Source organism: Schistocerca americana, chromosome 8, assembly GCF_021461395.2.
Source record: "Schistocerca americana isolate TAMUIC-IGC-003095 chromosome 8, iqSchAmer2.1, whole genome shotgun sequence".
Lineage (NCBI taxonomy): Eukaryota > Metazoa > Arthropoda > Insecta > Orthoptera > Acrididae > Schistocerca > Schistocerca americana.
In genome coordinates, this window is record NC_060126.1 from 521,847,526 (window position 1) to 521,862,603 (window position 15,078).

Below are 15,078 nucleotides of genomic sequence, written 5' to 3' on the forward strand. Positions count from 1 at the left end.
ATGATGTTTTGTTGAATGGTTCGCACGCTGACACTTGTTAATGACGCAGCGTTGAAATCTGCTGCAATAGGCGGAAGGGTTGCACTTCTGTCACGTTGAACGATTCTCTTTAGTCGTCGTTGGTCCCGTTCATGCAGGACCATTTTCCGGCCGGAGCGATGTCGGCGGGTTGATGTTTTACCGGTACACGGTACAGTCGTGAAATGGACGTACGGGAAAATCCCCACTTCATCACTGCCTCGGAGATGATATGTCCCGTCGCTCGTGCGCCGACTATAGCACCATGTTCAAACTCACTTAAATCTTGATAACTTGACATTGTAGCAGCAGTATATAGACGTTGCCGACCGCAGCGGCGTACTCCGCCTGTTTGCATATCTCTGTATTTGAATACGGATGCTTGCACTAGTTTCTTTGGCCCTTCAAGTGTAGTATTGGCATGGCCTTGCAGTAACTCGCCGAACTAAAACTATGTGATCGGGAATGGTCTTGTGCAGATCAGATATTTCAGGGCCCCGTATCCCAATTTTAAACAAATGGTGCAGGAAGGGACCACCACCGTTAATAAAATGTCAAATCAGGAACGCCTTCAGCCGTATATATTTCTAATTTTGTTTTATTTATACGACCAGTTTCGGAGTTTCGCTACGCCATCTTCCGGCTCCCTGACCGATGTATAGGAGGAATGCAACCTCGTGTGCATTCGGAATAGGGGTCAGCATTTAGAAACTGGTATCCGTAGACTTGTTCGTTAACAACGGTACCCCTTTGTTCATGAAGGAATCTGCACTCACCAATTGATGAACGAGGGGATCGCGTTGTTAAGAAAGAAATCTCCGTGTAACAGTTACTGAATGCTGGCCCTATTTCGATTGCACATGAGGTTGGATTCTTCGTAGATTTGAGTCAGGGGGCGTGCAGGTAGCTTAGTGAAACGCCGAAATTGGTCGCATAAGTAAAACGAAACTGGGAATATAGACGGCTGAAGGTGGTTTTGATTTGACATTTTATACTTAACAGCCGAAGTCCTTCAACCATCCTGTACGTAGATGGACATACAAATCACCGTTGATAAGTTAAACTTCTGTTAAACTTGATTCGGTTATAGTTGTTTTGCGATATCTGCGAATATAGAAATGGTTCAAATGGCTCTAAGGACTATGCGACTTAACATCTGAGGTCATGAGTCCACTACCCTTAGAACTACTTAAACCTAACTAACCTAAGGACATCACACACATCCATGCCCGAGGCAGGATTCGAACCTGCGACCGTAGCAGCCGCGTGGTTCCCGACTGAAGCGCCTAGAACCGCTCGACCACAGCGGCCGGCCTCTGCGAATATACCTTGGTCTTTTCTTCTTACCCTAGTAAGTTCGTCGGAATCTCGTTATCAGAGTTTTAATGTTCCTGTCCGTGGTTGTGAAATCTGTAGGATGGAAGTTATACTAATCACCAACAAATTTACACACAAACACAATAGATGGTATAGACACATCGGAGAAGCGACAACTACTTAAAAAAAAACTCCCTCTGTTATGATTCAGTAGGAAGTGTATTCAGAGGCCGTCCCAAGAAAGTATGGGCGAGGAGGACACGAAAGAGCAAAGCCTCACGCCGAGGATGTGCGCTCGGCAGTCGAACTCGAGGCAGGAAGCGACTGGAGCGTCTGTGAGGCATGAGGAGCTGCAGAGCAGAGTTGAGCGTTACCTCCTTCCTGGCGCGCACGCGCAGCATGCGGCCCCCGCGCAGGAAGCGCACGGCGGCGGCGCGGCCGGCCTCCACGTCGACGCCGGCGACGTGCGCGTGCAGCGCGACGTGCAGGTTGGGCCGTCGCGCGGCCGGCCGCACGAACGCCTTGTTGGCGGAGCAGCGCGAGCCGCGCCGCGTGTTGGACTGCACGTAGCCGAAGACGTCGTGGCGCGCGCCGTTGTAGTCGCGCCGCGACGGGTAGCCCGCCTCGGCCGCCGCGTCCAGGAAGGCCTCCACCAGCGGCGTGCGGAACGTCGGCGTCTCCACGTCCAGCGGGCCGTCCTCGCCGTGGAAGCCCGCGTCCTGCGCGCGCATCGACAAGTGTTCAGTGCGCTGCCGCGTCGCGGTCCGTGGCACAGCGACGTCGTCCCCTACTTAACACTGCCTGCTCACGCTTGCCTGGTCGAATGCGCGTCTTTTGTTTACAGTTGTTAGTTCAAGCTCCGACGTAATTACTCCGCTGACGCCACTTATACGCCAGGAATCGGTATGCAAGCGACATATGTTCCAAAACGCCGCGCATAAAAACAAGATTTTCCGATGCTCATACCTCGCGTTCTGTTGGAGATTGAAAGCTACGGTCAAGTGTTTAGGATAGCCCCTGGACTAGAGACCATTGTTGTACCAAACAGAAAGATCGTGTTACTGTCGTTATCCTACACGATAAAGTATGTTACACACTTACGCAAATGGAGCAAATCACTCGATTGTTTTAACATTTTATGTGGTATACAGTGGGCTTGATGCGACTTATGGAGCACCATTACCTCACGGGCCATACCTCGTAAAACCTCTCAGAAAGTTTCTTTTTACTACATTTTCCGCCGTCACCAACGGACCAAAACGCAGCCGAGGGTTCCAAGATGGCTATGCACAGCAAATGGCTGAAATTTTGAAGATACATACCTAAAATCCCAATCTCTAACAACCTTGAAAATATTCTTCATAACTTAATCCGTTTCCAAGAGGTAGAATTTACGCTACTTGTACACGTAAAATACGCGCGTGAAATACTGTGTGAGGCGGAAACATAGTTAACAAAGCGTCACAGCACGGAGAAACATGCAGTAAAGTGTTTCCATTATCATATGAGAACCCCATGTTGGGGTGCTCAACCTCATGTAAATTTTGTTTTGCACGTAAAATCTGGTCTGTTCTGTTAAATTAGTTTTGCTTTACTTCAGTTTCACACAAGTAAACTATCTACAAATACATTACTTTTCATATACTTACATGCCGACCTGCAGCAGCGAAAAGAAGGGAACGAGCGGAAAAATTCTCCTATACGACCACAAAAAGGCAGATATGTTCCTGATTATGTAAAAGACTCTGTCTGTAAAGTAGGGTACTGGCTATCTTATTCTAGCTTCCTCAGCTTAAAATGTTTCCCACAAATTTTGGCAGCAAACGTATTCGCGCCTTATTATGCTGAGAGGGAAGAACACAGTGGCACTGGCAAAGGGATGGAAAAGTAATAAATACTGGAAGATGCTAGACAGTAGCTGTGTTACAGAAAGAGTGAAGAACACAATGGCACTATGAGAGAAACAGAGGGACAGAGTGGCAGTGGAACACAGATGACAGTGACAGAACAGTGCTACGAAAAGAGAGAAGGAATAGTGACACTGAGAGAGAAATTACGAGAAGGAGAAAGTGGAAGTGGGTGAGAGCCAGTGATAATGAAAGACTGAACAGATGACAGTGACAACGAGGAAGAGAGAGGTAGTGACGGTGAGGAGAGACAACAGCAGTACGAAGGAAGGTGTGAGAGAGTAGCAGTAAGAGAAAGCAAGAGGGAGGCAGTGGCGGCGAGAGGAGGCTGGCTGTAATAGTAGGACAGAAGGAAGGGCACCTTGGGTGTGTCACACACGGGACTATGACAAAGACACACATGGGGATAATGACAATGAGTTGGGCTGAGTGAGTGAGTGAGTGAGAAAGGGCAGCTAGGTGGACGGGTATGAGCGACTTACAGCGATGGACTAGTGGGTGTGAGTGAGTTACAGTTAGACGAACGTGGGGGAGTTTGAGGTGAGTTGCGTGTTAAAAAAAGCGCGAATATGTTGGCAAAGCAAAATTTTTGGGATATTTGTAAAGTTGCTGCGGGAGATAGAATTCGGCAGCTCGTACAGCACTTTTCTTTTAAACAAACACGAACACAGTCGCACGTTTTGGTGCTCCGTTAGGATCATTTTTCCTCTGGTAAAAAGTGTGAGAAGTGTTTGGAAGGGCAGTGTAGGTGGTCCCACCTTGGTGCGCAGCCGGCGGGCGTTCTCGGACTTCTTGAAGTAGGGCAGCACGTCGCGGTAGCCCCAGCCGGGGTTGCCCATGTCGCGCCACGAGTCGTAGTCGCCGGGGTGGCCCCTGGTGTAGATCATGTAGTTGATGACGGAGGTGCCGCCCAGCGCCTTGCCGCGCGGCCACTCGCACCGGCGGTCTCTCATGGCGAGGCAGGCGCCCTGCTGCGGCTGCACGCGGTAGCCCCAGTTGTAGTTGGTCAGCTGGAAGTAGCCCACGAAGATGGGGATGTCCGTCAGCACAGACTCGTCCATGCCGGCCTCCAGCAGCAGCACCTGCCGCGGGCACACAGACACACGCTGGGGTCCAGTAGAGACCGGCGGCAGCAGTAGAGGCAAAGGTGGAAAAATGGGCCCCTACATATTTGGAAGTACAGGCCAGGAATTCTAGCGGAGAGCACATGAGCTGCCACACTTCACTGTAGAGTGTGCAGACGTAGTAGCTGTCAAGGTTTGTGAGTAGTTGTGCTGTGAATTTTTGCGCTGACATCAAAAGTTTGAAAGGTTAGTGTTTATTTGAATAAAACTCAAATTTCTAACATGTTATTACTAAAACTAAGGTAAGGTACGTATTTGGCTTGTTGTTGGGATGCCGTTTCACATTAATTAACGTCGGTTGCGAACCAAACTAACCGTAGGCAAAATCGTTTTTCCCAAGGTGGCGAGGGTGGATATATGGGCCCCTGTTGCTGCTGGTATTATGGGCCCCGTAAAATCAGTCAGATTTTATGGGACCATTTACAAATATTGCTACTCTTTATGTTTCAGATGCCTCGAAGACATCTTGTACCACCAAAAATTCGAAACGGCAATCGTGGGACAAATCAAATACGTCAAATGCTATTGTAGCTATTAAAGAGAAAAAAATGGGGTTGAAAAAAGCGGTTAAAGTGTACTCTGTCCCTCGTTCTACGCTCGAAAGGCTTTCACGAATCGATAAACCGGTCGAAGAAATAGTTAATATTAAACTGGGCCGTCCACCGGTTTTACCACAGGGACTTGAGGACGAACTGGTTAAATATCTTCTCATTATGGAATCCAAATTCTGCGGCCTTACCAGGCATGACGTGAGGCGCCGGGCCTACCAGCTTTGTACAAGAAATAAAATCCCCCATCCATTTGTAAAGGGCGAAGTTTCTGGTCGAACTTGGTTTGACCATTTTATGTCACGGCACAAAAATATTCTGTCTATTTTGAAGCCATCCGCAACTTCGATTTCACGTGCTAATGAGTTTAATAAACAAGCTGTCGACAATTTCTTCAGTTTACTTGAAGCTGCGTTCAGTAACTACAAATATCCTGCGGACAGAGTTTTTAATGTAGACGAATCAAAAAATGGCTCTGAGCACTATGCGACTTAACTTCTGAGGTCATCAGTCCCCTAGAACTTAGAACTACTTAAACCTAACTAACCTAAGGACATAACACACATCCATGCCCGAGGCAGGATTCGAACCTGCGACCGTAGCGATCGCGCGGTTCCAGATTGAAGCGCCTAGAACCGCTCGGCCACCCCAGCCGGCAGACGAGTCAGGTCTTAGTGTCGTTCAAAGAAAAATTTCTCGTGTCATCGGCCTGAGGGGAAAAAGCAAGTTGGTGCATTATCTGCAGCTCAAAGAGGATCACTTGTAACGTGTAAAAAGATGCTCATGTGTGTGACTATTGTGAATAGACTAGGCGTAGGCTGTGAAAATCATCCCACAAGTAGACTAATTAACAATGGTTTTCAGAAATTACTGCAACCAGTCGCCTTTTATGTAGATGTATTTTATTTAACCATGACCGGTTTCGAGCTGCCTAGCAACTCATCATCAGATGGTATATACATTTAGTGCTTTTTTGTACCCATTGTGTGGGTGGTTGAGTATCTGTGGCTAGACAGAAACGAGAACAAATAATCGCTACATGTGGTACAGTAACACGAAATATTTACAGCATAATTTATGTTTAACGTATAAGAGCAAATAATCACTACATGTGGTACAGTTACACGAAATATTTACAGTTTAATTTACGTTTTGAGGTGTTACTTACAGATAAATCTTTCTGCAGGTATATATATATCTCTTTTAGGACGTATTTTTGAAACCATTGTGTCTTGTTTTTCACAATTTCACAAGTTAAAACTTTCACTAGATGTATATTACTTTTATGAGGCACTGTTGGAAACATATATCTTGTTTTTCGTAAACATCGCTGAACACACTTAGCCACAGATACGAATACAGGATTTACACATTATAAACAAGCCAAAGATTGCAATATAACTACAGTATCAAAGATTTCAAGTTGACCAGAGGCATTATTAGTCATCACACACACTGACAAGAGATTTGTCTTTATTACATAGAAAATAAATGTAAATTAGCTTAAACTAGTAAAATGTTTATTTATAAATTAACTGTGCAATTTTAACAGGTATATAAAAAAAACTAGATTTTTTTACATTATATTTCAGTTACATTTAAGATTATTGGTATTGAGAGTATTATGACAGCTAATTTCTTGCTCCTTCCATTGGCTGATCTTGGCATATGATGTCTGGGATGAGAGGTTGATGGTTAACTTGAAATAATAAGTGATGCTGGTACTTGAAAGGGTGTGGAAAAGGAGTTGGCGGTGGGGGGGGGGGGGGGCATTTTGTTTCTGAATGACTGTTTAGTTTTTTAAGTTCAAAGAATCCTTAAAATTCTGAAAGAAGGAGTTATTCGCCAATTCTGTCTGCTCATTTAAAATGGTATGTGGGGAATTATGTTTGTGGGTAAAAATCTCTAATTGTTCGAGAAGATCCATCTTGAATCCCTTGTCTACTGTAAAAATTAATGAAATCAATATATTAAAAACAATAGCATCAAACAACGCTTATGACCCAAGCATAATTGAAAAATTAGATAAAAACATTTTATCTAACAAAGCAAAACCAGCAAGCCAGACCTCAGTAGCAGAAGAAACCAAATTCGTTTGTATGCCGTTTCTCGGCAATATCTCATACAAACTTGCTAAGCTATTCAAACCACATAATGTCAAAATAAGTTTTCACACTAACAACAAAATACAGAACAAAATAGTCCACAACACCAAAAGAGCCAGCACACCCTACCAAAAATCTGGTATATATAAATTAAGATGTGATAGCTGCTCCTGCTACTACATAGGGCAAACAGGTAGAAATTTTGAGATCCGATACAAAGAGCACACTGATGCACTTCGCCTAAACAACTTAAATAGATCCACTTTTGCTACCCATCTAGCAGATAATAAACATTCCATAACAGACATTAAAACTAACCTTCAAATCCTACACACTGTAGACAAGGGATTCAAGATGGATCTTCTCGAACAATTAGAGATTTTTACCCACAAACATAATTCCCCACATACCATTTTAAATGAGCAGACAGAATTGGCGAATAACTCCTTCTTTCAGAATTTTAAGGATTCTTTGAACTTAAAAAACTAAACAGTCATTCAGAAACAAAATGCCCCCCCCCCCCCCCCCCACCGCCAACTCCTTCTCCACACCCTTTCAAGTACCAGCATCACTTATTATTTCAAGTTAACCATCAACCTCTCATCCCAGACATCATATGCCAAGATCAGCCAATGGAAGGAGCAAGAAATTAGCTGTCATAATACTCTCAATACCAATAATCTTAAATGTAACTGAAATATAATGTAAAAAAATCTAGTTTTTTTATATACCTGTTAAAATTGCACAGTTAATTTATAAATAAACATTTTACTAGTTTAAGCTAATTTACATTTATTTTCTATGTAATAAAGACAAATCTCTTGTCAGTGTGTGTGATGACTAATAATGCCTCTGGTCAACTTGAAATCTTTGATACTGTAGTTATATTGCAATCTTTGGCTTGTTTATAATGTGTAAATCCTGTATTCGTATCTGTGGCTAAGTGTGTTCAGCGATGTTTACGAAAAACAAGATATATGTTTCCAACAGTGCCTCATAAAAGTAATATACATCTAGTGAAAGTTTTAACTTGTGAAATTGTGAAAAACAAGACACAATGGTTTCAAAAATACGTCCTAAAAGAGATATATATATACCTGCAGAAAGATTTATCTGTAAGTAACACCTCAAAACGTAAATTAAACTGTAAATATTTCGTGTAACTGTACCACATGTAGTGATTATTTGCTCTTATACGTTAAACATAAATTATGCTGTAAATATTTCGTGTTACTGTACCACATGTAGCGATTATTTGTTCTCGTTTCTGTCTAGCCACAGATACTCAACCACCCACACAATGGGTACAAAAAAGCACTAAATGTATATACCATCTGATGATGAGTTGCTAGGCAGCTCGAAACCGGTCATGGTTAAATAAAATACATCTACATAAAAGGCGACTGGTTGCAGTAATTTCTGAAAACCTTTTCACACCACAGTCGCAGTGTTCCACATCCACAATGGATAAAAGCCTAATTAACAATGTTCAGAGTGAATCCTTCTTTCATTATACACAAAAATTAAATAAAATTATTTTTTCAAATTTTTGATTCTTTTTATTTCAGACTACCTTGGGGCCCATATTACCAGCACAAATTCTTGACGCAACAAAATGCAGACTATCAGGAAAAATAAAATTTTGTTTTAACTATTAAAAAGTTGAGCCAAAACATGTCGTAACTATTTGCAGGACATACTAGAGAAATGCTTTGTTAACTTCAGGTGATTATACTAAAAATAAAAGGTGTTATATAAAATAAACAAAGTGGGGGCCCATTTATCCACCCTCACCTTCACCTCTACTAGTCGAGCGCAGTATCACTGCAGCTGACAGTGAGGGCGTTTCGGTCGGCTAATCGCGAGTTCTTATCCTCATATTTCACGAGGACGCGCTGAAATACTTAATAGCATACGTACAGTTGTCCTGAAACCATTCACAATGCGATGCTATGTCTTTTGATTTGATTTTAGTAGGGAAGCTAAAACAGCTTCGGTCTAACCCGCCACTGCCCGCACCGAAACCGTATTTATTGTGCGGTATCGCTCCCTGTATATCTAGTAAAGCCAACCGATACCGTTAAATAGTGCAAGGAGTCCCTGGACCAGTTCTTCGTTAGACACAATTTCTTCTGGTGTAGTTGCCCCAAAAATTGTCTCTCTTGCTCTCCATTGCCGTGCATTCGAAGATTAGGTGTGACGCAGCTTCTTCTCTCTCATCACAGATCCTACATTTAGGGTCTTCTTCCGTTATACCCATTGTGTGTGGGTGTTTTTTGAAATTCCCATGGCCGGTCATCAGTCAAAAAAATGGTGCAAATGGCACTGAGCACTATGGGACTTTACATCTATGGTCATCAGTCCCCTAGAACTTAGAACTACTTAAACCTAACTAACCTAAGAACATCACACAACACCCAGCCATCACGAGGCAGAGAAAATCCCTGACCCCGCCGGGAATCGAACCCGGGAACCCGGGCGTGGGAAGCGAGAACGCTACCGCACGGGTCGTCAGTCCAACCGTGAGTTTAATTTCTTGTCTGTTCAAGCCCAGGATTACCGCTGGCGGTAAAATTCCATCTGCCGTACGGTGCTGCCATCTCTGGGACGTATTGACAATGAACGCGGCCTCATTTTAAAACAATTCGCATGTTTCTATCGCTTTCCAGTCCGGAGAAAAAAAATTGGAGGCCTTAGAACTTGAATGCACCTCGAACACGGCTTTGGCATCATTACCTTACCGAGGTTTTGTTTGTAGACCTCGGTCCAGTATTCTACGCGCTTCCTTGTGAGCCAGTTCTGTAGGTCTAGTCTGATCGTACCCTTTGTGATTGTCAGGACACCTTCCGGTGCAGTGAATGGAGTCTTTGTCCGCATCCTGGCCAATCTGTCGGCTTGTTCATTGCCACCGATCCCTGAGTGCCCAGGGACCCACATTAGGTTCACCCTGTTGCTTCCCCTTAGCTCCACAAGAGCCCTGTCACGTTCTGCAACAATCTTAGATCTTGTTGCAGGACTTGCCAATCATTTCACGGCTGCCGCTATCAGGAAATAAGTACCAAACTATAGCGTCCCACTTAAAAAAGCAAATTTGACCTTCATGTCTCTGAGGCGACCCCACCTAGCAACAAAAAACCAGCGTCACATTATGGCCTCCCTTGTCCCATGCAACATTTCTCCCACAATCTTCTCAGCTAGCATCATACTTCTGGGGTTATTCTTGGTGGCAATAGTTACTGACTCACCCTGCACAAGTAGTGCTTGTGCATGGTTAATTAAGGAGTCTCCAACCCTAAGCGCAATACGACAGGAGAATTTTGAAAGTAGGGACGGAAAAAACCGACCGTTCGATACCGATAACGGTGTTCTAGTTCTGAAGAACCCGTATTTTTCGGTAGTTGTTGTGTGTGTCGATTGTAACAGATCATTTTTTGTTTTTATTAGTGACCGATGAAACGTCCCCTTAGAGCAAAACTGAACGTACTCAGACATTGCGCTCTTTACCTATTCTGATAAACACTAAACTGACACACAATAGTTTTAGCGCAACGCAATCTGACTTTCAAAAATCGCTACAATAAATGGCCCTGACTAACAATAACCTATACCTTTAATGAATCACTTACCTCCCTAAAATCTTCGTTACTCGAACTACTGCAATACAGCGAGCGCCACTACTGCCAGCTAAATAAAAGATTCAAACTACTGAAGGCACTAACTACTGATAGGCATAGTTAGCAAATGAAAGATTTTGATAGAGAACAAACAATGTATTTACCTCAATAGTGTTCAAAAGTCATCATGTATATATATCAGTTCATGACGTCCAGTCAAGAAATTTACCGTCTCTGATGGACACACGTCCAGATCGTCCGCTCTCAAAATTCCGCAATCTCTCCCCCCACATCCACCACTGCTGGCGGCTCACCTCCAACTGCGCAACGCTATGCGCTGTTTACATACCAATATAAAAACCTAAACAGCGTACTTACACGTAGTAAGAAAGCTATGATTAGGCAATAGTACTAGTGGTAAATTTTTTCGTTTGTAAATAAACCTTTTTTTTTTTAAAAAGAATAATTTTCATTTGTAAAATTTGCATTGGTCTGAAATGTTGCGTTACTATAGAAAATGCGAAAAGCCATCAGTGCTATCTCAATAACAATGACGAGAGAAACGAGCGACACAGACACGGAATAAGAACTGATACAGTATTGCTGAGACAGTAAAGGCCCTGTTGACGTGCTCTATGGCTTAAGGTACTCGGGAACGCGCGATGTGCGAGACCGAGGCCCGCGAGAAAGACAGGCGGAGACTCGCACGCCACAGTGCGTGACACTGCAGGTAGTGTGACGTCATACACTGGTTGCGGGGCCCATATTTATCGTAGGCCCCGAGCAAGACTTGCCTCTAGTTGTTCTGTGGGGAACTTTCTCGCTGTCGTCGCCGAACATCTGTTGTATTGCAGAAAGGCACCAACCATAGTCTGGAAAAGTTCATACGAAGTGATGTAGCAATAAAGTAGGAGATTAAAGATTTGTCTACTATTTCAGTGAAATAGCGAAAGAGGAAGAAAATTACTAGTAACAGTAAATGCAGCCCTTGAAAGCGGACAAATTAACACGAGAAACAGTTCTTCAATTTCTGTGTTCACTGATCAGCACTGACTATTCGTAATGTCCAAATAGTATTACGATCCGCAATTGCAGTATGATTTTTGAGCACGGTTTCAAAAAATTAGCATCAGTAGAAGAATACTGGTCGTTTTTTTGTAGTATTCGGGTATTCATCACTTTTCGAGGAAAGCAGCGATCTGTGGAAAAAAAAGTTTCCTTAATTTGTTTATTTAATTTAATATTTTGATTCTGTGTGTCTTGAAACTCAGTGTGTCAAAATTTTTCAGTCTTTACTTGATTTCTATATTTATTGCAGGAAAAAATAGGAGTACAAAACCGAAAATCCGTCATTTCAGTTTTAACAGTCGGGTTAAATTTGAGATTAAAAGAACCGATGTAACTGAAAACTGGTTGTTAGAACCATAACTGCCAGCCCTACATTACGGTACACGTATTATACAATCGGACTAGACAGATAGCTTGTTGAGAATATGAGGCGTAGCGCCGTATATCGACTCTGCCTTGGAGGCGGTTAAGTGGGAGATGTGTCTCAGAGCTGGATGGTGACAGGTGGTGACGCGGGACTGGACGCGCACGTAGTTTGTGTGTCAGCCGATAGAGGACAGTATTGTATAGGGGACAGTGATTTAGTTTAGATTGTTCCTACTAGAGTGCACTAAAGTAATAGAATGTTTTTCATAAACCGTTCTAGTATTTTCATAAAGTATATGTCTTTTTTTGTATGTAAAATGTTGTGTTTTAGCAGTATGAATGATGTGTGAGTGTGGTTTAAGGTTAATATGAAGGTAATTGTTTAACGAGCTATGTAGTGGAATTGAGTGTGGGAACATTTCGAAGAAATACGGATGTGGAGAAAGGGGATTTTTGTAGAATAGATTTGTAAAGTAAGTTTATGGTAAACGGAAAGTTAATTCAGGTATAAATAACAATAGTAAATAACTTTATATATAAACAAAATTTGAGCATATTAGATAATTACGTCGGTGAAAAGTGCAGTCGTTATGTTTAATATTTTGCGATTGGTTATTGATGAAAAGCGCGGACTGACGCGGGAGAATGTTGTTTTGCTATTGGCTGTTGAGTAAACTGACCAGTGGTAGAGCAACATTCTTCGCGCACCTTTCTCTGCAGGTAGAGAAGACTTGGAGTATTCTAGAGAGGAGTTGGAGCCTAGCCATGAAACAGTTCGGACGTGTGTAGTAGTAGTTCAGATGGAAACGATAAGTTGCCGGATCTAGCACTGTTTCATACATCAAAAGTGTGGTAAAGTGACTGCATAATTATTCTGATGGGCTTGTAGAAATTTCGGAATTTTTAAGTGAATTTTGTGACGAGAAAAGACATATATTCCCCGTGCCGTATCGAGCAGGTCGGTGGCGAAAAACCGTGACTGTATTAGGTACCGAGAGACTTCATATTTGTCGAGCATTCTCAATCAAAAACAATCCGAATTTTTGTAGCTATTACGTTTTCGGGAAATGCAACACCATAAACTTGCTAACGCGAATGAAAGGGATTGTGAGTGACTGTGTTAAGACTAGCACGGGCTTGGCAATGACGATTGTTCACCTAAGTTTCAGAATATATTAATTAAGCACAAAATTTCCAGTCTTTCATTTCGTGTGAAAACTTTTTCCCGAAACGTAGATTAGTGAGTTTAATTGCAGCCTGGTTGACGTGGAAGTACAGTAGGTTTCACTCGGCTTTCCTACTGATGATCTGCCGAGACAGTGTTCACAGGTAGGTGCAGGTCCGTCGTAAAGGGACGGAAGGAACCGCGCCGCCTCAAATAGACTCGGGTGGAAAACACCTCTAGGCTGAGAAGTAAAGCTCGTGCCGCGGCTGCAGGGTAGCGCCGGCGCTCACCGTCCAGCCGGGGACCTCCGAGAGCCTGGCGGCGACGACTGAGCCCGCGGTGCCGGCGCCCACCACCACGAAGTCGTACTCGGGCAGCAGCAGCGCGTCCGGCCGGTCGGGCGCGTGCCACTCCACGTAGCCGGTGGCGGCCGACGGGCCCTGCCGGTACAGCCGCGACACCGCCTCCAGCAGCGTCAGCGCCAGCGCGTCCGCCCCCGCCGCCGCCCACAGCGCGCACACCGCCAGCCGCAGCGCCGCCGCCGCCGCCGCCATCGCCTGCAACCACACCGCCCGCCTCTGCTCACTCCCGTGCCGGCTGCTCCCACTTCACTCGTTACATTCAGAAGTACACCTTCCTACTGGACAAGCTACCACACAGTGCGTGGCGGAAAGTAGCCTGCGCTACTGATACTCATTCCCTCTCATGTTCCACACGCAAATGTAGCGAGGGGGGGGGGGGGGGGGAAATTATCTATACACAGTGACCCAGAAACATTGCGACGAGCTTAGAGGGGTTGCAAAGGGCGTCCTGAGAAACAGAGGACAGTCGTTTGCGTCTGGAGACCTCATCGGACGACGCTGCAGAGCGCCGGAGTTACATTCACCTGCGCCCGCCACTAGGCCGCCCCTCCGACAGCAAACGTGACTGCACGCTGACGGAGCGTAGGCGGAATGTCTCGCAATGTCACCCCAGGGGGCTCGCCAGACTCTGTCGGGTTCGTGCTTGGCTACCACGGGGCCCCAACCTTCGCAGCGCTTTTTTCCCTTCCGTGCTGCATGTCTATCCTCTTGCTGCTCTTTTGACCCTCCCTTGGAGAACATGTCTATGATAGTATTTGGAATGTTCTGCATTCTCTGTCGCTGACGTAAGAACAAACAAAAAAAAAGTAATGGCTCTGAGCACTATGGGACTTAACGTCTGAGGTCATCAGTCCCCTAGAACTTAGAACTACTAAAACCAAACTAACCTAAGGACATCACACACATCCGATCCCGAGGCAGGATTCGAACCTGCGACCGTAGCGGTCGCGCGGTTCCAGACTGAAGTGCCTAGAACCGCTCGGACACAACGGCCGGTACGTAAGAACAGTTTCACCTCTGTTCCAGAGTGAGAATGTCACTCTGCAGCGGAGTATGCGCTCATGCGAAACTGCGTGACAGATTAAAACTGTGTGCCGGACCAAGACTCGAACTCGGGACCTTTGCCTTTCGCTGGCAAGTGCTCTACCAACTGAGCTACCCAAGCACGACTCACGCCTCGTCCTCACAGCTCTACTTCTGCCAGTACTTCGTCTCCTACCTTCAAAACTTCACAGAACCTCTCCTGCGAACCTTGCAGAACTAGCACTCCTCAAAGAAAGGATATGGTTTAGCCACAGCCTAGGAGGTGTTTCCAGAATGAGGAGAGCTTCTGTAAAGTTTGGAAGGTAGGAGACGAGATACTGGCAGAAGCAGAGCTGTGAGGACTCGGCGAGAGTCGTGCTTAGGGAAGTTCAGGTGGTAGAGCACTTGCCCGTGAAAGGCAAAGGTCCCGAGTTCGAGTCTCGGTCCGGCACACAGTTTTA

At 44.7% G+C, this 15,078-nt stretch overlaps 1 protein-coding gene across 1 annotated transcript in view; it reads right to left on the reverse strand.

The window, feature by feature from the left end:
* Positions 1–15,078, reverse strand: part of LOC124545956 (glucose dehydrogenase [FAD, quinone]-like) — a 114,274-nt gene that overhangs the window by 46,836 nt on the left and 52,360 nt on the right. The window contains exons 4-6 of the mRNA XM_047124919.1: positions 13,523–13,672; positions 4,001–4,324; positions 1,710–2,054 (exon numbers count right to left, since the gene is read on the reverse strand). Of these exons, the coding sequence (XP_046980875.1) occupies positions 1,710–2,054; positions 4,001–4,324; positions 13,523–13,672 (819 nt within the window). The remainder of the gene's footprint in view (positions 1–1,709; positions 2,055–4,000; positions 4,325–13,522; positions 13,673–15,078) is intronic.